General features: G+C 53.0%; 1 protein-coding gene across 3 annotated transcripts in view; it reads right to left on the bottom strand.

Moving 5' to 3' along the window:
* The window catches only part of SLC6A17 (solute carrier family 6 member 17), a 56,230-nt gene that overhangs the window by 13,081 nt on the left and 15,771 nt on the right, over positions 1-27,378 (bottom strand). For all 3 annotated transcript variants that reach the window (XM_085021290.1, XM_021090051.2, XM_085021291.1), the window contains exons 2-6: positions 25,209-25,580; positions 20,095-20,252; positions 18,320-18,446; positions 17,395-17,576; positions 14,759-14,869 (exon numbers count right to left, since the gene is read on the bottom strand). In XM_085021290.1, coding sequence (XP_084877416.1) covers positions 14,759-14,869; positions 17,395-17,576; positions 18,320-18,446; positions 20,095-20,252; positions 25,209-25,494 — 864 coding nt within the window. In that variant the 5' untranslated portion in view covers positions 25,495-25,580. The remainder of the gene's footprint in view (positions 1-14,758; positions 14,870-17,394; positions 17,577-18,319; positions 18,447-20,094; positions 20,253-25,208; positions 25,581-27,378) is intronic.

A 27,378-nucleotide genomic window follows, 5' to 3' on the forward strand; every position in this document is an offset into this window, starting at 1 on the left:
AGACAGATCCAGGTCTAAGTCTGATCTCCTCTTTAAACAGCTGAGAAGGCTTGGGCAAGTGATAGTGTCTGCTCAATGAGCCTCAGTTTTCTCACCTGAAAAATGGGAATAATAATCTGTCCCCCGAAGTGATTGTGAGGATCAAATGCACAGTCACAAGTAATGCCAGGCACGTAGTAGTACTGAAGCCTGACAAAATGCCTCTGACCTGGTTGGCTTATTTTCTTTTTTTCTTTTCTTTTTTCTTTTTTCTTTCTTTTTTTTTTTTTTTTTTTTTTTTTTGGTGGGAAGGGATTGTCATTTGCATTTTGAAAAAGTAAACGGAGACCCAAAGATGAAACGACCCCTTCAAAGTAATGGAGCTGGCCGGCTGGGGCTGAGGAGTTACTAAAATGCAGATGGTCTGACACGGGCCATGGTGCCCTTCTGGCCCCACCTCCCATCTCAGCTGGCCTGTAGCTAAACTCCTCGGACCATTCTCCCCTGGACCTTCTCTGCTGGGGTGGACCCAAGGGACCTCCCTCTGGACAGACTGGGAGACAAGGAGCTAACTAGGGAATCCACCCCCTGTGGGCACAAGCCCTGCCCTGGCCCGGCCGCCCCTCACTGCCTGCGGGTGGGTAAGTCTCTCCCTTGCATGTACAGTGAAGGGACAGACCTGAGCATCCATCCGGCTCCAGCTCAGAGGCCCGCCATCCTAACAGCTTCCTGGGCTGTCTGAGCCCCGGAGTCACGCCCCCAGCTGCACAGGCACTGGCGGGCTTGGAGGCTGCAGAGTAAACTTGGGGGGAGGGAGAGGGGGGAGATGGCAGTAGAGCTGTCAGGCTTCAGGTCCTGTACCCGAATGGAGGCCCAGGAGGACGGCCCGCTGGCCAGTCCGTGCGCTCCAGGGGAGAGGAAGGTCCCTCACCCCGCATGAAACAGCTAAAGGCATCTGTGGCTCACCAAGAAAGCCCAGAGCCCAGGCCTTAAGGAGCCCAGAGCCCGTCGACATCCAGGAGGAGGTCACACCCTCCCCACCCCCTCCCTCTCGCCATACACTCAATGCGCTGTGACATCGCTGTGGATGTGACATGCAGCTACTCAACCATCAAATCCTGAGCACCTGCTGTGGAGGATGGGGAACCAGGGGGATCAGTAGCGGCCACGGTCCCAGCTCTCATGGAATCCACATTCCAGTTGGAGAGATGGATATTGGTCAGATGATCCCACAAACAGATGCTAAGTTGCACAAACGACAAGGGCTGGGAAGGCCAGGTACCCAGCGCTGGGAGAGCCTGTGCCGGGGATCTGAGTGAGTCAGGAGGCCAGGGGAGGTGTCCCAGAGGAAGGGCTCTTGGAGCTGCCTTCACTAAGGGAAGGGAAGGGCATTCAGGCAGAGGGAACAGTGTGTGCAGAGGCCCTGAGGTGGTCCGGAGGCGGACCTCACGTGGGGAGCGATGTGTGAAAAGAAACGATGGAGACTGGGCGGGCTGGAGCGGCGAGGACACGTGGGAGCCACACAGGCGAGGCTGGGAGAGTCAGAGGAATCGGACCAACAGGCCCACAAAGATGCTGGTCTTGATCTCAAGAAAGCATTTAACCGGGGAAACAACTAAGGGGTGTGAAGATCAGATGTGCATTTCTTTTTTTTCTTCTTTCTTTTATGGCTCACGGCGTATGGAAGTTCTCAGGTAAGGGTGGAATCGGAGCTGTAGCTGCCAGCCTACATCACAGCCACAGATCCGAGCCGCATCTGTGAACTACGCTGCAGCTTGCAGCAACGCCAGATCCTTAAGCCACTGAGCTGGGCCTAGGATAGAACCGCCATCCTCATGGACACTATGTCGGGTTCTTAACCCGCTGAGCCACAACAGGAGCTCCAGGGATGTACACCTCCAAAAGAAACCAGCAGACGCAGCAGACTTTGGAGGAAGCACCTCCTGGGGTCCAGGTGGGAGGTAACGAGGTGCTGCCTAGGGTCAGGGTGGTACAGATGGAGACTATAGCCGGAAAGACGGAGATGACCCTAGTGACAGACCAGAGGTGGCAGCACTAGAGGGGAGACACCAAGGTGATGGCCACATCTCTGGCCAGCAGACCTGAGTGGGTGGAGGTGGAAACAGCAGACAAGGAGCAGGTCTTAATGGGCTGCAAAAGGGAAGATTAAAACATCCCTTCTAAAAATGTTGAGTTTAATGTGTCCTAAAAAAGATACAAGCAGATGTTGAGGCGGCAATGAGACAAAGGAGTTCGGAGTTTAGAGGAGAGCGCCGCGCTGCAGGTACGACCTGCGAGCTGCAGGTGTATGGGCCGGGGTTGCAGCTGTGGCTGTGGGTAGAGTGACGAGAAGCAAGAGCCTGGGACCAAGGCAAGATCTGCAAGTTGAAAGCAGGACAGAGGCTCTTCCAGGGAGGGAGAGGAGCAGCGGTAGAGGCAGGAGGAAGGGCAGGAGACGGCTGGACCCCGGGGGCCATGGGAAGAAAGCCCGCCAGGGCGGAGGGGGACCCACGCTACGGAGTAAAAGATGCTACAGCCACAAGGTCCTGGGTGGGATTAGTCAGGCTGTGAGGGAGCCAAGCGGCCAGAAGACGAGCAGGGATGAGGAAAGCTGAGAAGCAAGGGGAAGAAGCGGTGGGCACCCTTGGAGATGAGAGGCTGGGAGCCAAAGGGCAATTATCTGCCCAAGGCTATGAAGTCAATGGACAGGTGCCTTTTGATTTGTGGTCTCATTTTTGTTTTTAATGCAGTGACTTGACAATTGATAAAAGCTTATGAAGGACCTCCCATCATGGCTCAGAGGTAACAACCTGACTAGTATCCATGGGGACTCAGGTTCGATCCCTGGCCTCCCTCAGTGGGTTAAGGATCCAGCATTGCTGTGAGCTGCGGTATAGGTCGCAGACGCGGCTCGGATCCTGTGTTGCTGTGGCTGTGGTTAGGCTGGTGGCTGTAGCTCTGATTCGACCCCTAGCCTAGGAAATTTCATATGCCGTTAAGTGCGGTCTTAAAAAAAAAGAAAAAAGAAAAAAGAAGCTGATGGAGGGCAAAGGATCCCGAGGAGGAAAGGAGAGCTGTCTTCCTTAGGGGAGACCCCTGAGCTGTTCATCTGGGAAGGAGGACAGGACGGGGCAGCTGCAGGCAGGGCTGTGTATCCTGTTTCTGTCTCTGTCATCTAAGGCAATTTCCCTCTGGGTGGCTTCTGTTTTTCCCTTAAAGCAGGAGATAAATCGTCAGCTGGGCTGCGGTGCTGAGAGGGGAGGTCAGAGGGTCAGCGAGTGGAAGTGGCTTAAAACGTTCACTGTGGAACACGGGACCGAAACGTGGCCAGAGAAATGGCACAGGGTCCTCCCCCACTGTTGAGGGCCCGCTGGGCTTGCGGTGTCATCTTTACAAAAGTAATACAGACCCACGTCTCCTGAGCTAAAGGCCTCGGGGCCAAACTGGTTTTGGAAATCAGGCTTTGTTCCTAATTTTATTTTAGGAAGGTAATATGGCACATGTGCCACCTAATTACATAACACCCCGGCGAGGTCTGGGGCACTACCCTGTAATCAAACGCCTTAGTATTTCTGCAGCAGACCACGAATAGTCCCACCAAACGAATCAATCAAGACTATTTCAATAGCTTCACATCTGTTCAGGTCATTTTGCCGCAAGTGAGTTCCAAGAGAAAGAAAATTTTTGTTGTTGTTGTTTTTCAGGGCTATTTGGATTTCGACATTGTGGATAAAGACATAGGGCCTAAACAGGCTCCTCAGAGAAGACTGGAGGTTCTTTTGGAAAGAAAAAAAAAAAGAGAGAGCAAAATAATCATAGTTCCACTGGGAAAGGACTTCTGTACCTCCCTTCTCCTGGGTGGGTTTGGGGTATTTTTAAAAACGATTCTCCCAGACGTTCCAGAAATGGGCGGGTTACTGATGCCTGGAAGGCTGGCTGGCATGCACTGAGGTTCATGGATGCCAATCATCTTTGATGGTCCCTCACTGTCTGCTGGAAAACCTTTCCCCATTCTATGTTCTGAACAGCCTGCCTACTCTTCAGAAGCCCCAGGGTCTTATACCTCTGGCTTTTGCCCAGGCTGTTGCTCCCTCCGCCTGGAATTCCCTTCCTCCTACTCACTTTCTGGCGAACTCCTATTGATTCCTCAGAGGCCAGCACAAATATCACCTGCCCTTTGAAGCTTTTCCTGACTGCCTCTGGCAGAGCTAGTCACGGTCCTTGGGCTCTCACAGCTCTTGTCAATACAATGCAGGTTTCTGTGCCTGTCTTCCTTTTGACACTGGGTGCTCGTTAGGAGGGGAGCCCATCTCCTGTTCATCTTTGCATGAGCTGTGCCTGCCATTGGGAGAGAAGGGAAGAATCGAGGGCAAGAGTGAGCCGGTCAGACCAAAGCCAACCTGTATCCTCGAGGTGAGCTCGAGATGAGCTAAGCAGGGTGAGCTGAGCAGGAGCTGTGAAGTCGAACTAGCCTTTGTTATGCTAAGATGCAATCTTCTAAGACAAGCAGATCCTTAGGACTGTAAACTTGTGCTTTCTAAACAAGGCTATTTGCATGCTGGCTTCCTTTCCTTCTCTTCTCTTTTTCTTTTAAATGTACTAAGTTCCTTTTTGATCTTCGTCAGTCATTACTACAGTTTTTACAAAAGGCTCTGAGCCATCTGTGAGATTATTTTGAAGCGAAATGATGAATCCAAACCTGCCATTAATAAGGCCCCAGGGAAGAGGGCCAAAGCTTGGACTTCGTATGAGTGGTCCTGGAGTGTCCCCCTTTCCAGCCTGCAGCAGGGAGGGGCACCCTTGCTGGTGATGCCTTGCTGCCAGGGCTCCTCTGGGGGTAAACGAGGTCAGGCACCTTCAGGACTGAGTGCCCGCAGTCGCTGAATTTATTTGACTGATTGATTGTCTTTTTAGGGCCACATTTGCAGCATGTGGAAGTTCACAGGCTAGGGGTCGAATCAGAGCTGTAGCTGCTGGCCTACACCACAGCCACAGCAATGGGATCTGGGCTGTGTCTGCGACCTACACCACAGCTCACCCCAACATGGGATCCTTAACCCATTGAGCAAGGCCAGGAATGGAACCTGAGTCCTAAAGGATGCTAGTCAGGTTCATTACTGCTGTGCCACAACAGGATTTTTTTTTTTTTCTTGCAGTCCTTAAATTTAAAAGGGGGTCTTTGAGGATTTCAGGGATAATGGTACGTGATTTCAACAAGGTCCTGATCAGAGTGTCAACAGAGCATGAACCCACAGCCAACCTCAGGAAACCCAGTGTCCTTTCCGGATGTCAGGATGTGACAATGTGACTGCAAGAGAAGAGGTGGGAAACGGGCTTTCCCCACCATTTCAGAGGGGCAACAGGCTTTCTCCTCTGAAAAAGAGCAACAGCTGCCTGACTTTTCCTCGGCACACAGCTGCATCCCTTCCTCGCGCAGGGGGCAAGGTGGTCCACGGTATCTGACTCAGCGCATGAAGATGCGTTCTGAGCGGCCAAGGAACGCGCGCCCCTGCTTCTCAGCGCAGACGGGCCGGCAGACACCAGATGGCACTTGAGCGCCGGATTCCCACTGCCCTAGAACAGTGTCACCTTCAAGAGGGACAAGAAGAATAACAGCTAAGGCTTACCACATGCTCTCTGCACCCCGCAACTGGGCTACTACTGTCCCGAATGCCACGATGGAGCTGCGGCCGTTCCCCCCGGCTCGAAGCCAAGGACGCTGAGGCTCTGAGAGTCCAAGCGACCTGCCTTCCCATGGCTGAGTGATGAGCCGGGATCTGAACCACACTGTCCGGCTCCAGAGCCCACCGCTGGTGATGAGGCTGGGCTGCCTTGGCGCCGTGTTCAGAAGCCTTCCTCTAACGGGGGGTCATGGAGCCCCACTAACAGCTATATCTGGGCCTTTGGGACTTGCACAGACCCCACTTCTCCTCCCTAAGGGTTAACACACACCCCAGACCCTGCAGCCAGTCTGGCTCACTGGACAGGACCTCTCGCTTGTCTCGATCCCAGAGGCTGTAAAGTGGATGCCCGAAGCCCCCCACAGAGCTCAGGCTGTGCCAGGCCCCATCCGTGACAAAGACTGCCATGGCTTCCATCTTGACCGATTATAGGGAATGCGGTTATGTGGTTTAGAACTCAAAAGGCACGGGGGGGGGGGGTCCTCCTTTTTCTCACCCCTGTATCCCAGACCCTCAGCGCTTCCCTAGGTGTAAACATGGTTCTACTGTCTACCCTTCTAGTGTTATCATATGTGTATACCAGCAATATGGATACACATGCATACATGTATCACACACACACACGCATATCTACGTGTACGTGTGTGTGTGTGTATTCCTTCTTCTTTTTTCCCTACTGTTCACCAGAGATGTTGTCCCCAGCAGTGTCACTTCCTCATGCTGAGCTGGGAACCCACCGGGTTCGAAGGCTCCTGGCCAGCTGCCCCCTCTGTCCCTGCTCACTTGCAGCCTCGTCCCTGCAGTCTGCCTAGGGGACCCCCACGTCAGGGCCAATTTAGCTTGGCTGCTGCAAGATGTCCACGACCCCTGGGGACGCTTCATCTGGACTTCATCCCAGGATGGCTGGGTCTGTCCCCTGCTTTGACTCAAGCCTCTGCACTCCCCCACCCCCCAACCTCGAGCACCCTGTCACCGGGCCATGTCATCAGCCCAATCCCCCACTGCCACCACCCATCTCTGGATGTTCTCTTCACCTTCTTGCTGTGACACAGCGGCTCTCCAGCCCAGGTCCTCATTGGAATAGCAGAACCGCTACCACATGGATGCCACACCCAGCAACCTTGATCAACGAGTCGTCTTGGGGCCTGAGTCCTGGTGGTTATTCCTGGTCGTTACAGCTCCAGGGGAGGGGCCTGTTGCGCAGGGAAGGGCTACCCAAACGGCCCCTGCAGCCAGTCGGGTGAAGGCTATTTTCTCGCACTCTTGGGAGCCCTGGGCCTGGGGGACCGGGTGCTGCCTGCTCTCCGGCCACTCCCTGCATTGCACTGCGCACCGTCTCTGGCCAACACTACCGCTGCTGTCCTCTGAGTGATTTGAGTACCTCCATCAGGGTCCCCTCCAACAAGTCAGCTCTTGTTCCTCTTCCTCCTCTACTGCTCTTTCTTCCCCCACCCCCACTGACACGCCATGGCCTTGGGCACGACTGGCAGCTGGGCTCCAACCCCACCTCGATTTTAAGGATCTCATACTCCCAAGCACCTTGCATTTCCAACTCACCTCTGGTTCCTCGACTCCAAAAACTCTCCCTCCCTGCTGAGACCTCCAGTCCTCTGACCGAGCTCCATGTCCCCTTCCCCTCCTTCCCTGCCTGTCCTAATTCCCTGCGTCACTGGCTTAGGCGATGTCCATCCTTTTCATCACACCTTGCTTAAACTCACAGCTCCCCTGCCATCTCTCCACTGGCATCGCTTGATAAATTCCTGACCATGGTTGGACCAACAATGCATCTACTCGGCACCTGCCCCCAAGCAGCAAGCAGAACTGGGCACAAAGCACACCTTGGGCCCTGGACACATGGGCCCTCGGACTAGTTAATTACCCTCTCTGTGCTTCCCCATGTGGAAAAAGGCAATGAGAATAATACCTCTATGGTCCTTATGGGCTTGAGTGAGTTAATGTACGTAAGGAATGTACAGTGCCTGGTACATAGTAAGCATGGGTCGTTGGAAAATATATGATCGTTTCTTTTTCTTTTTCTTTTTTTTGCTTTTTTTTTTTTTTTTTTTTTTTTTTGCTTTTTAGGGCCTCAGCCACAAGCATATGGAAATTGCCAGGCTAGGGGTCGACTCGGAGCTGTAGCTGCTGGCCTACACCAACCACAGCCACAGCAACGCGGGATCCGAGCTGCATCTGCGACCTACACCACAGCTCACGGCAATGCCGGATCTTAACCCACTGAGTGAGGACGGGGATCAAACCCGCATCCCCATGGATACTAGTCAGATTCATCTCCGCTGAGCCACAGTGGGAACTCCACATGATTGTTTTAAGAGCCTCACCAATTGTGGGGAAGAGCCTGCCTCCAGAGACAGTAAACAGGAAAGACTCCACCGAACGGTGAAGCGTTCGCTGTCACCGCACTGGCAGCCTCCCCTGCACACCCCCCACCCCTCACCTCCAGCTTCCTTTCCGTGGGCACGCAGTCCCCCTCATGACACACTCACCCCTCCTTAGGCCCCCAACTCCTCCCCCACCACCCGTCCTCTCAGCTGATGACCTGTGGCTCACAGCACAGCACAAAACACCCCCATCAGAAGAGAACCCCCACAGGGCGAAGCTCCTTGCCTCCGCTTCTCAACACCTGGCATCTGTGCCGCAGACTGGCCCCGCCCTCCTGCTCCTATGGGGCCAGGGTGTGCTCAGACCAACTCATCCACCTGGGTGCTGGGTCCCAGCTCCCCTGCTTGTTCAAGGACTTCAGTTCCCTCCTCTCCTACAGCCTCAACTTCCCTCTCTTTTTTGGAATTTTTTTTTTCATGACCACACCCATGGCATATGGAAGTTCCCAGGCCAGGGACTGAATCTGAGCCACAGCTGTAGCCACGCCAGATCCTTTAACCCACTGTGCCAGGTCGGGGATCCAACCTGCACCTGTGCAGTGACCAGAGCTGCTGCAGTCAGGTTCTTAACCCACTGTGCTACGTGGGAACTCCTCTCTTTGGGATTTTTTTTTTAAGGGTTCAATTCAATGTTTTTTTGTGTATCATGGCATTGCACAACTTTTACTACAACTTCAGAACATCTTCATCCCCCTATCACCTATGAACAGTCACTCCCCATTTCTCTCCAACCTCTCTAAGCAACCACTAAATCTGCTACCTGTCTCTACAGATGCGCCTATTCTGGATATTTTATAAAAACAGAGTCACACAATATGTGGTCTTTTGTGACCGGCTTCTTTCCCTCGGCAGAATGCCTTCAAGGTTCATCCGTGATGTAGTATTTCATTCCTTTGTATGGCCAGCTAATAATTCCGCCCTCGTAGGAATACACTGTCTCCCATTTTTCCATTCATCAGCTGATACTGTCTGAGTTGTGTCCACTTTTGGCTATGAGGAATACTGCCGCCCTGAACACTTGTGCACACGTTTCTGAACATATGCTTTCAGTTCTCTTGGCTGTGCGCCTAGGAGTGGAATTGCCGGGTTATACACTAACACTGTCTAACCTTTTGAGGAACTGCCAGACTGTTTTCCAAAGTGGCTGCACCCTTTCACATTCGCACAAGCCATGCATGATGGATTATTTCTACCATCATATAAAGCTCTGAAAGAGCACCTCTGATCACACGACCCTGTCCCATGACCACCCATTTCCCACTCCTCAACTCCCGCAACGCCAAACTCCTGAAAATCAGTGGTCTCCGTTACTTGTCCCCAGTTCCTTGCCTCTCATTTTCCCTTGACCCTGTTGCTATTAGACTCTGTCCCCAGCAGACCACTGAAACAGCTCTTGTTGAAGTACCAGCGACACCCTTGTTGCCAAGCGCATTGGCCACGTCTCAGTCCTTATCACCTGACCTTTGGGCAGCTCTGGACGTGGCTGACCAGCCCCTTCCTTCTTAAAGCACCAACTCCTCGTGGCCTCTGAGAAGGACTTCTCTCCCTGTCTCTGTCTGTCTGTCGCGCTTCTCCTCCGCCCGCATCGGCTGTCTCCTCCCCCCACCGCTAAACGCCCAGACCCCAGGGCTCAGTGTTCAGTCCTCTTCTCTGTTTATGTTCACTCTCCAGATGACCGTAACCCGCCCACCACTTTAAATTCTCTGACTCCCAAATTTATACTCCCACCCGACCTCCAGACTCATCTACCACCCACCTGCTCAGCATCTCCACTGGATATCTCTCCAACATCTCTGAGCCGCCCATGCTGGAAACGGTACTCCCGCTGCTCCCCAGCAACCCTCCTCCCTCACCCATCCTCTTCCTCTCCGGAAATGTCCATTCCGCCCTTCTCGTTGCCCAGGCAGAGACGGTCATCCTTGATAGCCCTCTCCCCCTCACGACCCCCCGTCCAATCCAGAAGCAAATCCTGCAGACTCTACTTTCTACATAGGACCCCAGTCTGACCACTTCTCACCCCTTCCGCTGACATCACCTGGGCTCCACACAGTCCCCTCTCACTCGGATGAGTTCCAGCACCTGGATGGAGCTTTCCAGCACCTGGATGGAGCTTTCCAGCAGGTCTCCTATCTACCCTTGACCCCTCAGATTCTCCATGGCAGCCAGAGCCATCCTCCAAAGACAGAAGGCAGATCAGGTCCCTCCTCTGCTCAGAAGTCTCCAATGGCTCCCATTTCACCCCAAGTAAACACCAGAGGCCTTTCCTGGCCTCCAGGACCCTCCTGGTCTGGCTCCCCCGACGGTCCCCTTTCTCCCTTCCCACTCCAGCCACATCAGCCTCCTTGTGGATGCCAGGCAAGTCCGGCCCCAAGGGCTTTTCATTTTTCGTTCCCTCTGTTGGGATGGAACATGCTTCTTCCAAACACGTGCTCCCTCACCTCCTCGGGTGCCACTCAAACGTCCTTTTCTCGGGGAGGTCTTCCTTGGGCACCCTAGCTAAGCAACCCTGTTCCCGGTGTCCTGAATCCTTTCTCTGCTTTATTTTTTCTCTTGGCCAACACCATCCAACAACTCCTTTATCTTACATTTTCTGTCTCCCTTCACCAAAACATAAGCTCCAACATGGCTGGGAAGTTTATCTGCTTTGTTCACTGTTGGGGCCACAGCCGTGCCCAGAACATAACAGGAATTCAGTGAACCTTTGTTGAAAGAAGGAATAAATGAATGATGGTCATTCAGGTGGTTTTCACTCTTTTGCTGCTAAAACAAATGCTGTTATGACCCACATTGTGTGCAGATTAAGTTGGTGGTGGGTAAATGCATCTGTAAGAAAAATACCTAGAAGTGGAGTTACTGGGCCGAGGAATGATAACAGTTGTAATTTTGATAAACATTCCCTGGAAGTTTGGGTGGTTAGAAAATCTGCTGTAATTTATATTACACGGAGTAAATCACATGATTAATTACATGGTACTCATGCTGACTCGGGTGTTTAGCTGGATGGAAAGAATTATCTGGTGAGAAGTAACCCAAGGAATTCAAGAGGTTCATTAGCTATCAACCTGAGTTCCTGTCCCATCAGAGATGCTAGTGGGTTATCACAGTATCCTGGTGACACTGCATTCATCACGTCCAGTAACTGCTGGAAGGTATGGAAGGTATGGACGGGAAATCCAGGTCCTCTAGCTTGGATTATTTCTGATGTTAGAAGATGTGTAGGAGGAGGCATCTTCCAGGTTATTCAGTGTATCCATGGAGACGCTATGCTTCTTTCAGGTGGACTCTGAGATGCCCTGGCCAAAAATCTTGGACACTTCCCCGGCATGACCTCTGGGAATGTCATCTGCATTGTGGTTGATATGAATGGAGCAGTGCACAGGCTGGGCAGCTGTGTGCAGTGACCCTGGCACTCTAAAGCATTACGCTAGAGCACGGACTTGAAATAGCTCCAGGGTTTCCCACATCTCAGCAGTCCTGTGCGGAAACAGTCACAGATCTACAGCAGTAGTGCTGTGGAGGGACAGGCAGAAGTTTGTGTCTGAACATGGGTCCACGCTTTTTGCAGAGGACTTGAAAGGATATGTAAATAGGAACTTCACCCCGGCCAGCATCCCTGGGCCTCACCTGCCTAAAACAAACCGTGGCACAGGCTGTGAAGGAGATCCCTGATAGAGGGGTTTGTCCTCTGAGGGCCTCAAGCCTCCCCTTCCCTACTCAACACATCTCTCCAGGGTCAAGGGCAGGAGCGGCCCTATGGCACTGCTCAGTGGACAAGGTCTCAAGATGGGTCCCGTAGGCTCTGTCCGAACCTGAACATCACAAGAGCTGCATGGGCCAGGGGCCACATCTGCTGGCTCTCGGTGACCTGGCTCCTCGGTGACCTGGCTCCTTCTGGATTTGAATTCTTTTTTTTCTTTTTTCCTTTTTTTTTTTTTTTTTTTTTGTCTTTTTAGGGCCACACCAAGGGCATATGGCATATTTGACCCCAGGCTAGGGGTCGAATCAGAGCTGTAGCCACTGGCCTACACCACAGCCACAGCAAGGCCAGGGATCAAACCTGTGTCCTCATGGATGTTAGTCAGATTCGTCTCTGCTGAGCCACAATGGGAACTCCGGGATTTGATCTTTTTAAGCTTCACCTCAACAATACTCTGGTCCTCTGCCAGTGCTAAGGTGGAAGCACACTGTTTCCTGAACATCCAGGAAAAAGGTCTGGGAAAGGAGCTCCCCTGTCATTCAAAGTGTATACTAACCTTTCTGCATCCATCTGATTGGCAAAAATGGCAGTGTAACAAGTGTGGAACAACCAGGACTTTCATATGCAACTAGTGGGAATATTAACAGACGCAACCACTTTGGAGAGCAATCCAGCCAACATCCAGTAAAACCGAGATATCCGTACCCTTCAAGACAGCAATTCTACTTGGAAACATATGCGCCTACGGAAACGTGCACATGCAGACCTGGGTCATAATGTTTACTGCAGCATCATTAGTTGTGGCAAGAAGTGGAAACAACCAGATGACCATCAACTAGAGAATGAATAAACAAATGTGAGGGTGGTGCTACAGTGGAATACAATACAGCAGTGAAAATGGATGCACCAGTGCGACATATAACAGCAGAGCTAAGTCTCAAAAAAGAATGTTGAGCAAAAATCAAAGCACGTCACAGAAACTTGCACATAGTGCAATTTATATAATTATCCAAAGTATGCACACATGCCCTATGTTATTTATGGATACGCATACATGTATTACAAATTTTAAATAAAGCATTAGCAGGCTAAACCCCAATTCAAGATAGTGGTTATTTTAGGGAAGGGAAGGGAATGGGATGAGAGCTGGCTCCATAGGTACTTTTATGGCCTCTGTAATATTTTATTTCCTTAAAAATGTTTATTATATTATTATAATGTGTTTATATGTCTGAGTGGTTTCACTTTAAAAAAATGTCTTAAAGAGTGTCTGAAGCAGGGGGTTCCTGTCGTGGCTCAGCAGTTAACGAACCCGACTAGGATCCATGAGGATGTGGGTTTGATCCCTGGCCTTTCTCAGTGGGTTAAGGATCCAGCATTGCCGTGAGCTGTGGTGTAGGCTGCAGACGTGGCTCGGATCCCACATTGCTGTGGCCGTGGCGTAGGCTGACGGCTGCAGCTCTGATTAGACCTCTAGCCTGGGAATCTCCATATACTGGGGGCGTGGCCCTAAAAAGGAGGGAGAAAAAAGGAGTGTCTGAATCAGAAGGGGAGCAGCTCTGCATGTGCTGGGACTGGCAGCCCCTCTCCTGAATCGGTTCCAGGCTCTGTTAAAACCACCCAGGGGCGCATCCGGAGACCTGTGCGAAGCTCCGCATTTATGAACATCTCCAGAGGATACGATTTCCTCATAAAGTTCAACAAAGCATAACGGAAAGACTCCAGGGAACACACTAGGCTGACCACGATTCTAGAAATACAGTCGAATTCATTCATAAAAACCCTCGGCTTTCTTCTCGTGGCGGTTTCCCGCCCACCCCAAAGAAATCGGATTTGCATGTTTCTCTTCTTTGTCAGACATCACATGGTCACCACAACCCTTCTCCAGCCAAGCGGCTCTCGAGTCACACTCACGCCTCCAGGAAATTCACTAAGTCCTTCGTAAAACGGGCCTCTCTGATTATTCACCTAGAAACCTCAGATGTCACATCTAAGAACACCGAGGGCCAGCTATGTCCCGCCTGGAGAACACAGATGGTGAGTCCTGCCTGCCGCCACCGCCAGACACCAGGAGCTGTGTGCAGCTGCAGAGCAGGGGGATTGGGAGGGAAAAGGATTCCCAACCCCACAAGATCTGGATTCTTCTCCCTGTGTCATTTGTATAAACTTTCCGTGTAAGCGTGTGTGTGTGTGTGTGTGTGTGTGTGTGTGTGTTCGAGCATGCATATGCATGAGATGGCAGTATTGAGAGCTGAACTTTCCAGCTCGCCCGCCAGGGTGACCATGGCACTTTGCTCGGGGTTGCCCTGAAGCGCATGCCAACCTGCACCTGAGATTCTCCTATTCCTCAGTGGGCTGGCTCCTGCCAGCTGTGCCCAGTGGTCTGAAGGGCAATAGACAGGCAGGGCCACCGTTAGGAAACTGGGTGCCAATCTTCAGGATGCCTGCGCCCCTGAGGCCACCCTGCGAGCCGAGCACTGCGGTGCTGCTGGACCCTCACTGGGCTACTGAGAGATTACATGAGAGGAGATGCAGGCGGCTTCACGCATGTGGCTTTTATCTTTAATAAGATACTAACCTCATGCCCCTGGCTTGGATACAAGCTGGGATTCCCAGGGATTTTTCTTCTCTTTAGCATCTTCTTGGTGCAATGAACGCCCCTCCCCGCCCCCACACCCCAGCCAAACTTGACTTCCAAGCAGGCCCAGTGCTTTTCCACACCTGCTCATACAATTCCTTTGCATCATCCTACCGCTGCCCCTGAAATCCTATCTGCTCCCTAAGGCTCGTTTCAGATGTCATCTGCTCCCCGAAGCTTCTTCGGATTTCACCCACACTGATGTGGGACCGTGAGGGCAGGGCCCATGCGCCTTTCCCTCGCCCCTCCCTCCAGTGCCCGACACGGCGCCTGCCACTCAGCAGGTCCTCAGTGGCTGTTGAAGCGGGTGAAATGGACAAGGCCCAGGGAGCTGCTGTGCTCCCCAGGAGCCCGAGACCCTTACCTTGGGCGTGAACATGTGGAGGATGCCGTCAATGGCCCCTCGCAGCAGCAGCCCCCGGACCAGGAAGCAGGCCAGCACCACGTAGGGGAAGAGGGAGCTGAAATACATCACCTGCGGAAAGGACAGGGACCCACTGTGTGGCAGAGCCCCCCTGCAGCCGGCACTCCCTCTCTGCTCCCAGCTGGGGTGCACAAGCCTCCTCGGATGGCAGCAGAAAGCGGAGCCCTGGGACCCCTGGCATGGGGCCAAACCCACTGCGCGTCTGGCATTGAGCCAAGGCAGAAGCAGGCGCACAGACAAGCTGGAGTCAGCACGGCTGTGCCTGATGCTTCTTTTCTCCTTTCAAGGGCTGGCGGGGCTGGGCCCGCAGCCTCCCCACCCCCAAAGGCCGCCAAGGGGGCCAGGAACCCTTTGCCGGCCCCTCTTCATTTTTTCATGTCACATGCCTGCTTTCCCGTCCCTGCCTCCAGTGGCCCCCCAGGGGATCTCCCGTCCTAAGAGCTCCCTTGACAGGAGGCAGCCAGGAGGTTACGGGCATGGCTCCCAGGCAAAGGCATCAGACGAAGGTCCTGCCTCTTGTGATTATAAGTTAGATGCTATTTTCTAGCACATGTCTTTCTTGAACGTTTCTGTATCCCCAGTGTGCCTGGCCCACAGCCTTCCGCAAAGGAGATGCTTACAGAAAGGTGGCTGCAAACAAACCAGGGGGGCTGTTTGGGAAGGAGGCTGTGAAGACTGAAACCGTGTGTGTCTAGAGCCGGACCACCTGGGTTCTGATCCTGGCTCCACCACCTACAGCCATGTGACCTTGGGCTCCTTACTGAACCTCAGGCTGCCTCTGTTTCCTCATCTCTAAAGTGGGCATAATTAGGTATTTGTTTTCATTGTGAACATGATATATTGATTAACGAAAATTTAGACAGTAGAGTGAAAACTACAAAAAGAAAAATCTTTCTCTTATTTGTGAATATTTTGATATATTTCTTTTCATCTTTTCAAGGCACAGTTTTATTTGACTCAAATCTTAGGCCCTCCAGAGAAAAAAGTATGAATTGTCAGCCATGTGAATCTATATACAGCAAACACCCTGTAACCCCTGCTTAAATCAGTTATGGAAAAATATGTAGGCCATAGATGCCGCCTTCATTATCTTCCCAGAAAGAGTCTTAAACATTGTCTGCTATCCTCACATAAAGGACATACGCAGTGTGTTTACGGCTTATTTTGTACAACTTGATGTTTCGTTTATCTCGTATGTAATTGCGTTTTATTCATGTTGGTCACTCTCTTCCATTATGTGGAAATTAAAACAATCATTTTTCCATTTTAATTTGATTAAGGCTTACTACTATGAATGATGCTAAGATGAACATTCTTGTATATGTACATGCTATTCTACTGGCTACGAACCCATGAGAAGATTCTCCAGATGAAGGCAGGCTATTTTCTCATTGAGTCCCACTTCATATAGTAGCATTGAATGAGGGTTCCCAGGGCTCCACATCTTTTCTGCACTTTCTATGATCAGGCAATTTAAGTCTGTGTGACTCTGATGGGTGTATCATGGCCTTGGTTTGGATTTGTTTGTTTGTTTATTCTCAATCATGGATCTTATCTGCCATGAATGTCATTTTCATTTTCCTAGCTATATTCTGCTGTTTTTTAACAATTGGGATTTAAAAAAAAAAAACAAGATGCTTGTTCAAAAAAATAAAATAAAATAAAATAAAGTGGGCATAGTAATTTCTAACTGCAAATGCACTCACACATGTGGCAGTGCCTGATCAGGGCCCCGAAGTACCAGCGACTATTTTGGCCTTTGGAGGGAAAAGAGGCCGTGGCTGAGACCATGACACCTTTCCAGGGCTTAGCTTCCCTGCTCATCAAATCCAGAGAAGACCCTGGAGCCTAAGACCGACAGCGAGGATTCTAGTCCCAGCCCTGAGGCTGAGCGGCTTCCTGATCTCAGGAGAGATTTTTTTTCCCCCTCTCTGGGCCTCAGTTTCCTCATCTGTGAAATGGGCGGATTGCGCCATAGGATCACAAATGTGGTTTCCAGCCCTGGCAGTCCACAAATCCTGCTATGTGATGAAGAAGAAAGGGCCCTTATGTGAAGAGACTCTGACCTGCTGGGAGAAGGTGGAAGAGGCTCGGCTGGTCTGCACCTTCCAAGGCGGGTACACAGCCGTCCTCAGAGCCCCCAGCACCCGCTGCTCACAGAGCCCACTAACTGTAGAGACAGTGAGCTGTTGGTTTTCATCCAAAATTGTTAGGCCGGCTCTTTTAGGGCTTCTGCTTGGGAAGCAGGATCCAGCCAAATGTCCCAGCTCAGTTCTCCTGGTGTTCCTTCTCTTTCAAGTTTGTGGAACAAGCCTGAGTTATCTGAGCACAAAGGCAGCCGGAGTCAAAGCAATGGTTTTCTGCAAGCCCACCCCTGGCTAGCTGTCCACAGGGAACAGTACTGTGGCCGTGACACTCCCATCGCTTCCTGGGGGCCTGTGTCCTCATCCTGAGCCATCCAGAGGCCAAGGCCACCCAAAGAACCCTGCAGAGGCGACCCAGAGTCCCCGCCCTCTGCCCACGCTTTTCTGCCGCATCTCCTCCCCCTGCAGGTGTGGGTGCCCCTCGCCACTCACCTTCCCTGAGGACTGGATGCCCTTGACCACAGCCATGCCCACGATGCTCCAGGCCACGAGGAGGCACAGGGTCATCTTCCAGTTGAGGCCCCCGCTCTCCGAGATGGAGTTGGAGATGTCCAAGGCCTCTCGGTACCAGAAGTAGGTAGTGGCTGAGCTCTTCTCACACTCTGGCTCCACCACTGAAACGGCAGCAGAGGCCACAGGGCCTCAGCGGCAGGGCCTATGGGACACCCACCACCATCACCCTCCCCACCCAGGGCAGCCGAGTGTCGGCAGTGGGGACAGAAGCTACTGTTCGGGGTTAGCCAGGAGCTGGCAGGCCCGAGGACTCCTGGGCTCCCAAGGGGCCTGGGAGGCTTCAGGACACTCTGAGCGGACTGAATTCCCACTCAGGTGATCCCCCTGCCCACGTCCATCACAGAGGGCAAGAGGATTAGGTGGCACTGGCCACAAGTTCCTTGAGGAAGGTCCTGAGGTCGGAGCTGAAGACCTGGATTCCCATCCTAGATCCTTGGTTGAATCAGTGGCATGACCACGGGACAGTTGTTTCTGGGCCTCAGTTTATCCATCTGTGAAGTGGGACAAATCATCCATCTCTTTATAGACCAGCATGCAAATCAGGGTTGATTCCAGATAGGATGGTGCTGGAGTAACACTGGATCCTTAACAGTGACTAAACCCAAGTCACAATTTCCAGAACTTCGCCTACACTCACTATTTCATTCTGTCCCCCTAAGATCTCTGTGGGCTGGGCTGGCAAGAAAAAATGAGGATCAGAGAGGGTACGTGGCTTAGCCAAGGTGACACAGCAAGTCAATGAAACCCCAAATGCGTGCCTTAGCCACTTAGGCGCCTTCGACGCCTTCCTGGGACAGAGCCAGCTGGAATCCCCAACTGGGTGCCTCAGAAGAGCCATACTTGCCTGCCACGGTCCCATTCCTGACGACAGGGCACTCACTCCAGGGCAGCGGGTACTGGAAGGACTTGAAGAAGTAGAAGATGCTCCACCCGATGATCACATTATAATACAGCCCGACAAAGAGGCAGACCTGCAGAGAAGGGTCCACGGGGTGGGGGTGGCGTCACGGAGGCTGCAGGCAACTCCACTCCCACTCCCACTCCCCCAACACAGCCTTGAAGGAGGAGGAGGGGTGGGTCGCTGCAGCCGAGGGCCTGCTCCTAATCCACCACTCATCTGCTATTCAGGGAACCCACAAAGGAATGTTTCAGATATTAACGTTCTCTCCTTTAAGCAATAAACTCTTAAAATGTTAATCCTTTCCAGTTTGAAATTCTTCTAAGATGCTTGAAGCACTTCCCCATCATTTCCTGATGACTCAGGATTACAATTCCAGAGCTGCCCTCGGGGACTGGGAGGCACGAACAGCTCTTGCTTCTACAGTAAATGGCCCCAGACTGCTGTGCTTTTTGAGGTTTTGCTGAGGTTTCTTATTGGTTCCCTATGTCCTCTCTCCTCTTGGATGCGACTTGCTCTTTGGTACGGTTAGCAGCCTGCCTCCAGAAAATGTCACTTCTTATTCCTTGGAAACATGATAACTAACCTCAGTAGAATTGTGTTTAAAATAAGAGCACATGGATTCTGACTGCGGGTCCAAGGGGTTTCTTTGAAAGTAATGTTTTTACCCGCAGGGATTTGCTGCATCCACTGTGGATATCGAGAGATGCCTTCTATGTCCCAGGGCCCGGCTATATGATGCATCAGTGACACCGCTGGGCTATATGATGCATCGGTGACACTTCCTTCATCATTTCACCTGAGCCTCGATATGCACGAGCAGACCCTCCTCCAGCACATCTTACGTGGAATATAGAGGGAGAGACAACCACTACCTTTACTTGGATGCTTTCAGCGCCAGGGGGAGACCCCAATCGCACTCATGCATGCACACACGGCCAGCCCCAGCAGAGGGCGCTGCATTCAGCCACGTGGACCTGTGCAGGGGTGAACGCTCCCAGTCTCTGCTTGAGGCAGATCTGGGCTGGCTCTGCTGCCACACCTGACAGATCCTCAGTCCCTTCCAGAGGCAGACTCCAGTTTTTATCCCAGCCGGGAGCATGGGTACCTGTGAGCTTCGCCCTTAAGGGGGGCGGGAGGGGTCTCATTTCCTCCCCTAGAGAGCTAAGTGGGGCCTTACCTGCTGCCCCATGGATCAGCCTGGAGCCCTCACAGAGTTTCATATCCAGGCCAGTGAGATCTCCCTGCCTCCCACTGTTTCACAGCCACCCCCTCCCAGGTCGGTCCTCGGCTCCTGTCTGAGTCCTTCTCCAGCGCTGCTCATGCCACGGCAAACTGGCCAGGAGATGCCCTGCCCCAGAGTTGCCTTTACCCAAATAAAATGCTCCTCGACCAAGGAAAAGAGACGGGCCTCCCTCACAGAGAACTGATGGGCCGGTAAGCAGAGAGGGCAGCTGGGAGGGTCCACACGTCCCCAGGGAACTCTGGCCAAGATGTTCAACCTTGGTAACAGTCCCAAACACTACATCCTGCTTCAGGCAGTGCTGCCAAATTTCAGTTTAGGAAACATGAGGTCCCGAGGCACCAGCTGGATGCAGTTCTCACGATGAGGGTCTCCCTCCCTGCCCTCAACTCCGCCCAGGACTCCGGTCTGTAAACCCTATGCCCCGAAGCAGCCCCTCTCCTTCCTGGCTGGTGCCCGCTGCCCGCTCCCGACTCACTATGCAGCTGGAGAAGCCGATGCCACCCAGGCGGGGGCACACGTAGTGCCACACGCCGATGCTGCCGCGGCGGATCCTCTGGCCCACAGCCAGCTCCAGGAAGAAGAGCGGGATCCCAATGATGATCAGCAGCACCAGGTAGGGCACCAGGTAGGCACCTGGGGAAGAGGGAGGAAGGGAGAGACGTCGGAGTGTGTCTGGAGCACAGCAGCCGGAAAAGGGAGGGGTGGCAGCCACGTCCTTCAGCCTCAGCCACACCTCTGATCGTCCTCAAACCGTCTCCAGCCCCTGTGCTCCTCTGGAATGGCCTGGCTCACACGTGCGACCTGCCACACGCCAGCCTCCTTCTCCCCCTTGGCTCCCCGGACCTGAGACACTTCAGGAGCATCCGGATATATGTCAACACCTGCCACTTACAAGGCTGGACTCAGAGACACACAGACACCAGTCACATGCAGACAGACACACCCATCTCCCGACGTATCCTGTGCACACCTGTTCACACCCCCTCCCGCCCAGAGAGGTGGCCCAGAAGGAGTGGCCGCTGGCTGCTCACGGGTCCCCCAGAGGCACAAACCCCAGGCTCAGTCTTCCCTCCTCAGAACCAGACGCTGATGCAGCAGACTGGGCAGCTCCAGGGAAGAACAGCCTGGAAGCTCTCCAAGGACAGAGGGGCTGACCAGCATCGCCATTAATCTACAGCTAATTGGGAGGAACGGGAGAGAAATGGAGCAGTTCAGGAAAGCGTAGCCTCGAGGATCATAAAGGATAGACTGGATCTCACTAAAGATTCCAGATGATAAATTAACGTCGTTGTCCCGGGCCTTGCTGCAGACACAATCTCGATTCCAAGTGACAGGGCATTTAGCAGGAGAATTAAAACCATGTCTGGACACAGACGAGTGATCTCCGCAGAGAGCTGTGCCAACCACCTAGTCCTGTGAGCAGCGCTGTCAGCACAGCCCTGCCCGTCTGCTATAGGTGTCAGAGCCACTCCATCACCAGCACGTTGACGGTCACCCAGCACCCCCAGAGCCAGCCCTGCAAGCTTGGGAGTCTCCGGAAGACCCCCAGCAACACGGCTCTGCCCCCCGTAACGTGACATCTCACCAGCTCCCCAATATGTGCCGAATCCACCAATGAACCTAGGGGGTTGGGCATCTCCGAGGCACACGACCCAGCACTTGGCAACCGTCAGCCATTACCTGCTCTGTACCAGGCGTGTGCGGAGGGGGATCAGGGCAACAGAAGGCACAGACGCTATCCCAGGAGGACTGGTGGGACCCTCACGATCACAAGGACCATGTCAGCGCACACGCACACACACGTCACGCATGGCCAACGGAGCACATACGTGCAAGGGGAGGGGTAGGGGGTCCAAGGGGGCTAATCCAGAAAGCCTTCTGGGGAGCAACCCCTACCCCTGCACCTTACATAACAGCACCTAATTCATTAAACACACAGGTGCACGTGGTCACATGCACACATAAATTCAATTTTCACTATCGAGCCCAATGCATCACGATCCTAAAAGGAGGAGGGAGCTAAAGGACCCCTGGTCCTGTCTTTCAGCCTAGTTCTGTCTCCTGGCCTCCAGCTCAGGAAGAGGCAAAGGAGAGATGTGATCTGCCGGAAGGCACGGGGACACAGCCTCACTGGTTTCATATTTCACCCGCAAGTCCTCAGGTCGGTCCAGATATGCAGGGAGATGGGTTTCTGGGATAGGATCTTCTGTTAGGGGAAGCCTCCAGGTAAGTGCTGTGGCAAAGACCTGGCCCCACCAGCCACGACTCGGGCCCCAGGGTGCTGACCCGGCTGCAGCCTCTTAAGACACCGAGGTCTAGTTAGCCTTGGTGCTCCGGGCTGCGCTCTGGGTGAGCAGAGTACTTTTTCACATCAACCTTTACAGAAATTCATTTGGAAATGTACCCTCTTCCACCCTAGAAAACACAACTTGGAACACATCTGGATTTCCTTTGATGTTTCGGTGGTGTTCAGGGGCTTCGGGTCATCAGTCTAAACAGCTCGTGCCAGGAAATTTAGCAGAACATGGCTACAGAAAGCTGGATTCTGGGAATCTCATAAGTTCCCTGGATCTCTGATAGCCTGTGTCTTGGTCTGCACTTGGTCTCATTTCTAGCAAACCCCAAAGTTATTCCTGGGCTTTGAAGGACCACCTTGGTCTCAAGCCTGTTCAGATGCACACTGAGTGAGGGGTTGAGATCCAGACCCTGGAGCCAGAACCCCTGGGCCTGAATCCTGGCTCTGCCACTTGCTAGCTGTGTGACTTTGGCCAGATTGCTTGATCTCTTTGTGCCACTGTTTTGTCATCTACATAAAGAGGATGAGGAGTTCCCGTGGTGGCGCAGTGGTTAACGAATCCGACTAGGAACCATGAGGTTGCGGGTTCAGTCCCTGCCCTTGCTCAGTGGGTTCACGATCCGACGTTGCCGTGAGCTGCGGTGTAGGTTGCAGACGCGGCTCGGATCCCGCGTTGCTGTGGCTCTGGCGTAGGCCGGTGGCTACAGCTCCGATTGGACCCCTAGCCTGGGAACCTCCACATGCCGCGGGAGCGGCCCAAGAAATAGCAACAACAACAACAAAAAGACAAAAGACAAAAAAAAAAAAAAAAAAAAAGAGGATGAAAATATTAGGTATGGAGTTCCCGCTGTGGCTCAGCAATAACGAATCCAACTAATATCCATGAGGATGTGGGTTTGATCCCTGGCCTCGCTCAGTGGGTTAAGGATCCAGTGTTGCCATGAGCTATGGTGTAGGTCACAGATGCAGCTCAGATCTGGCATTGCTGGCGACTGTAGCTCCAATATGACCCCTAACCTGGGAACGTCCATGTGCCGGGGCGGGTGCGTCCTTTAAAAAAAAAAAAGAATGAAAGAAAAAGAAAATATTAGGTAGACCCATATGAGATTGCTACTCTTTGATCACTTTTGACTAATGCTAACGGCCATTTCCTATGCTTCACCTGTACACCTACGCACAGGACTGTCCTGACGATTCAATGAATGACCTACCCCGAGTAAGCCCTTGATGACCACGTGCCTTCTCCTCATAAAAATAAAGAGAAAATAAAGCAAACTCAGAAGATGCAGAACAAAGAATCTGTCAGCATCTGGTGGAGCCAGGCAGAATTCCAGAGTTTTCAGACTTAAGCAGTTTAGCGTGGATCACCCAGGGCTCGAAACCAGAGTTTTGACTCTCAGATCATCTCCCTCCTGTAAAGATGTGCCTCCTTCCAAAATAGCATTTCGGATGACTTCTCACAAAACCAGGAAAATATAGGAGAGTTCGAGGTAGAGATAAAGCAGGATTCCAGGAATCAGAGAGGATGGAAAATGAAGGTGGGAATGTGGAATGCAGAGCTCAGAGCCCCGGGACCTGCCAGTGCTTCTCTTCCGGGGGTTGTTCGTGATGTCGGGTGACACTGGGAACCGACACACTTTGGCAAGAACGGTGCCCTCGGGGTGGGGGGTGCATGTGTGGTCGGAAGCGGGACTCCGTGATCCAGCACCCAGTGCTCCGGCAGATGGATGATCTCAGCCATAGAAGGATGAGGCTGGGGGTTGCCGGCCAGGGTCCCCAAACACAGTCGTCCTGGGTCCTCTGAGCTCCTGTCAACATCTAAGGGCACTTAAGGGAACCACACGCTTACATCTATCTGTACCTTTGCTCTGGGATGGTCTTACATCCGCTTAGTGACCTGGGCCTGGCCGTGCTATACAGACCAAAAGCTCTGATTGGTCGCTATTTATTGGACGAAGGGCTGGGGGGAGATCTTTCAAAGCTAGGAGAGCATGGAGGGAACAGGTCGCACCCTGGTGGAAAAGATGAAAGCCTCTGCCTTAACTCAGGTGGGCAGCTCACTCCTGCCCTTCACGAGCAACTACAAGAACGAGAAGCTTCCGTCCCGACTCTGCCTTCTGCACAGGGAGAGTGTCTGGAGAGGAGGGAGGGCTCCCGAATGGGGTTCTTCTCTGGGACAGGCTGCCCAGAAGAGCCCCACAGAGCAGGGAGGGAAGCGGTGGGGTTAAAATGCCTGCAAAGCTGTGGCCACCCCTTCAGGCTGGAGTGTGGCAGTCCCGGGGCACAGGGACTCAGGGGCATGAAAGCTCTCTGCTGACTCAAAATCCCATTCCCAGGACCAGAGGTTGCCCAGGTTTGAATCCTGATTTTATCACCAGCTGTGTGATCTTGAGCAAGTGACCGAACCTCTCTGTGCCTCAATGTCACAGTCTCTAAAATGAGGATAATGGAGTTCCCGATGTGGCTCAGTAGATTAAGAACCCAACTTGTATCCATGAGGACACAGGTTCGATCCCTGGCCTTGCTGAGTGGGTTAAGGATTCAGCATTGCCATGAGCTCTGGTGTAGGTTGCAGATGTGGCTCGGACCCCAAGTTGCTGTGGCTGTGGTGTAGGCCGGCAGCTGTAGCTCCGATTCGCCTCCTAGCCTGGGAACTTCCCTATGCTCCAGGTGCAGCCCTAAAAAGACAAAAAATAAAAATAAAAAATAAATAAAATAAGGATGATGATCAGTCCTCCTTACTTAAGCTTTGCGGAGGTTTCAATGGTCGAACCACATGAAATTGGTGCTTTGGCTGTTCCAAAACGCTCCCATATGAGCACTTTCATGTATTTCAGCCCAATATCCAGGGAGTGCTTCCCAGCAGTGCCTGCACCTACTTGCATTTAATATAAGGCCAACAGTTGCTCTTTACTGTGCATCAGATACAGTGGCAAGCATTCTACGTGTAAAGCTCATTAAATTCTCCCAACTATCCTGTGAGGCAGGAACGCCTATTATTCCCATTTTACAGATGCAGAACAGTGAGGCACAGAGAAATCAAGCAAGATCCCAGAGCAGACTGGCTGCACTGAGATTTGAACCCAGGCTGTCCAGGGCCAGAGCCCATGTTCTCGCCATCATGCCTACAGCCCCTTGAGAGCTGTTAGCTAATCCTGGGGAGTCTCACTCTGGAGCCCTGAGCGCCAGCCTACGAGGGCTCCGATTCTGCCCCACCAGGGGGTGATCCATCTCTCCCCCCAAGCCCGGTGTATTTGCAGGGCCCCGCCTGGGCAAGCAGAGCTCCTTCTTACCTCCTCCATTTTTCTGGCACAGGTAGGGGAACCTCCAGATGTTGCCGAGGCCCACGGAGAAGCCGATCTGGGCCAGAATGTACTGCAGCTTGCTGTTCCAGGCCGGCCTGTCCTCCGCATCCAGCTCCTCCTCCGCCGCCTTCTGCTTGCCACCTGCCTCGCCGGCCACGTTCAGGACACTCTGTTTATAGTCCACGGGCTCCTCAAGGGCCAGCAGGTCGGCCACCGACTCCGTGACATGCTCACTGCTGTGCTCGCGCTGAGTCACCTTGCTGTTCTTCGGCATTGGGCCACCGGGGCGGCGCAGCCCCGCTCCCCAGCACACAGAGAAGGTGGGGCTCGGCTGCTGTCAGCTCCTTCTCATCCAGGGACCTGCGAAGCCAGGCGAGCAGGAGAGGATTAGCTGCCCACACCAGAGAGGTGGGGAGCCCAAGATGACACGACCCCGTCAGCTCCCCGCCACACACCGGCTGTGTCATCAGTGGCCTTGAACACGGGGTTTGCCCCCCCCCCATCGCGGTGCCCACTGAGGAGATCAAGGTCTGCAGACTCAGCTTCCCCACTGGCCTTCTTCCTTTCCTTCGTTCTTTTGCTTTTTGTGGCCGTGCCTGCGGCATAAGGAAGCTCCTGGGCCAGGGGTCGAATCGGAGCTGCAGCTGCAACAGCACAGCCATGGCAACTCTGGACCCAAGCCGCATCTGCGACCCACGCTGCAGCCTGTGGCAATGCCAAATCCTTAACCCACTGAGTGAGGCCGGGGATCCAACCCGCATCCTCACAGAGACAACGCTGGGCCTTTAACCCGCTGAGCCACAACGGGAACTCCCCCACTGGCCTTTTTACCTGAGCATCATCAGAAAGGAAAGCCTAATGGGACAGAAGAGGTGACAGCAGACACCAAGCCCAAATAAAGGGTCATCCACGACAATACTGCCCCCTTTCATAACCACGGATCCTAGAATGCTCAACACCATGTGAAGGGCCCCATAGCCTTCCCTGCCCAGGGCAGTGCCGGGTGGGGCCAAGTCCCAGCCCTCTAGTGTCCTCTTTGGTCAAAGCCCCTGGTGGGACCCCGAGAAGCCAGCATAGGCCTTCTCCGGGGCTTTCTATTCAAAATGCACTTCATGAGCCAGTGACATCATGGGGAGCCTGCTAGAAACACAGACTCTCAGGCCCCTCCCAAGCCACTGAATCATTCTCTGTATTTTTACAGATCTTGCAGTTGATTCAAACGTTTGTGGGAGAATAGAAAGGCCAGAGCGTTTACCATGAAGCCCTTGGGCAGCAGCAACCCCAGGGCCCCTGCATCCCCAGGCAGGAGCACTGGTCAGGTTCCACTCAGGATTCTGGCACCAAAACCTCAGAAAGGTTTGCTCAGCGCCAACAAATCCTGGGTCATGGCTCAGCGCTGACGTTATCTGAAGGCCACTGCAGCCAAGAGCCGGTTCTCTATCCTTCAGTGACAGTTTTACAGCAGATAATGTCTGCACGACGCAGGCGGGGGAGGCAAACCCTCCCCTGCTCCTGCCATTCCCCATCCGTCTTTCACGCTTTCCCTTAAACAAATAAAGCACCAAGAAATGAGTTCTTTGAAGGATCTCCACATTCTGCTATGTTTCAAAGCACCTCCTCATTAAGGGGAGGTTGGAGGATTTAAAATTAAACCACGTACATCCTGGCCTGCAATTGCCCTGCATCCTTCTAGGGATGTAAATTACCCAGCTCTGTAATTACTTTACGGAGGGAATGAGCCGTCTCTCTTCTCGCACGTGCCACCTGAACGCACGGGCAAGGTCCTCGTGCAGCAGAAACGTGCATGGTTGCCCCTCTGGCTGCACTTGACCCAGACCTCCTGGCTGACTCCAGCCAACACTTGACCTTCAAGGGGACCTGGCCAGCTGGATCCTACTACACAGGCAATGAAGGCAGGAGGCCTGGCAGATGGGGACAACTGTCCTCCCTGGTCTGCAGGGTTAGCCAGCCCTCCCCCTCCCCAGGCCAGGTCTTGGACCACACAAGCCGATGACACGTCCTTGCCTTCCTCGTCTAAGGGAGACCATGATTCTTTAGTGACTGTGCCCTTCCATCCCAGGCAGAGTGGGGGTCTTGGCCTTTGGAGTGCCTGGGACACAGCCAGCCTTCCTGCACAACCTCAGCTTTCCCTGGAAGA

This window comes from Sus scrofa, chromosome 4, assembly GCF_054392235.1.
Source record: "Sus scrofa isolate SSC_HxYL_T2T_F1_AM1 chromosome 4, Sscrofa_HxYL_maternal_Yorkshire_Landrace_v2.0, whole genome shotgun sequence".
In the NCBI taxonomy this organism is placed as follows: Eukaryota; Metazoa; Chordata; class Mammalia; order Artiodactyla; family Suidae; genus Sus; species Sus scrofa.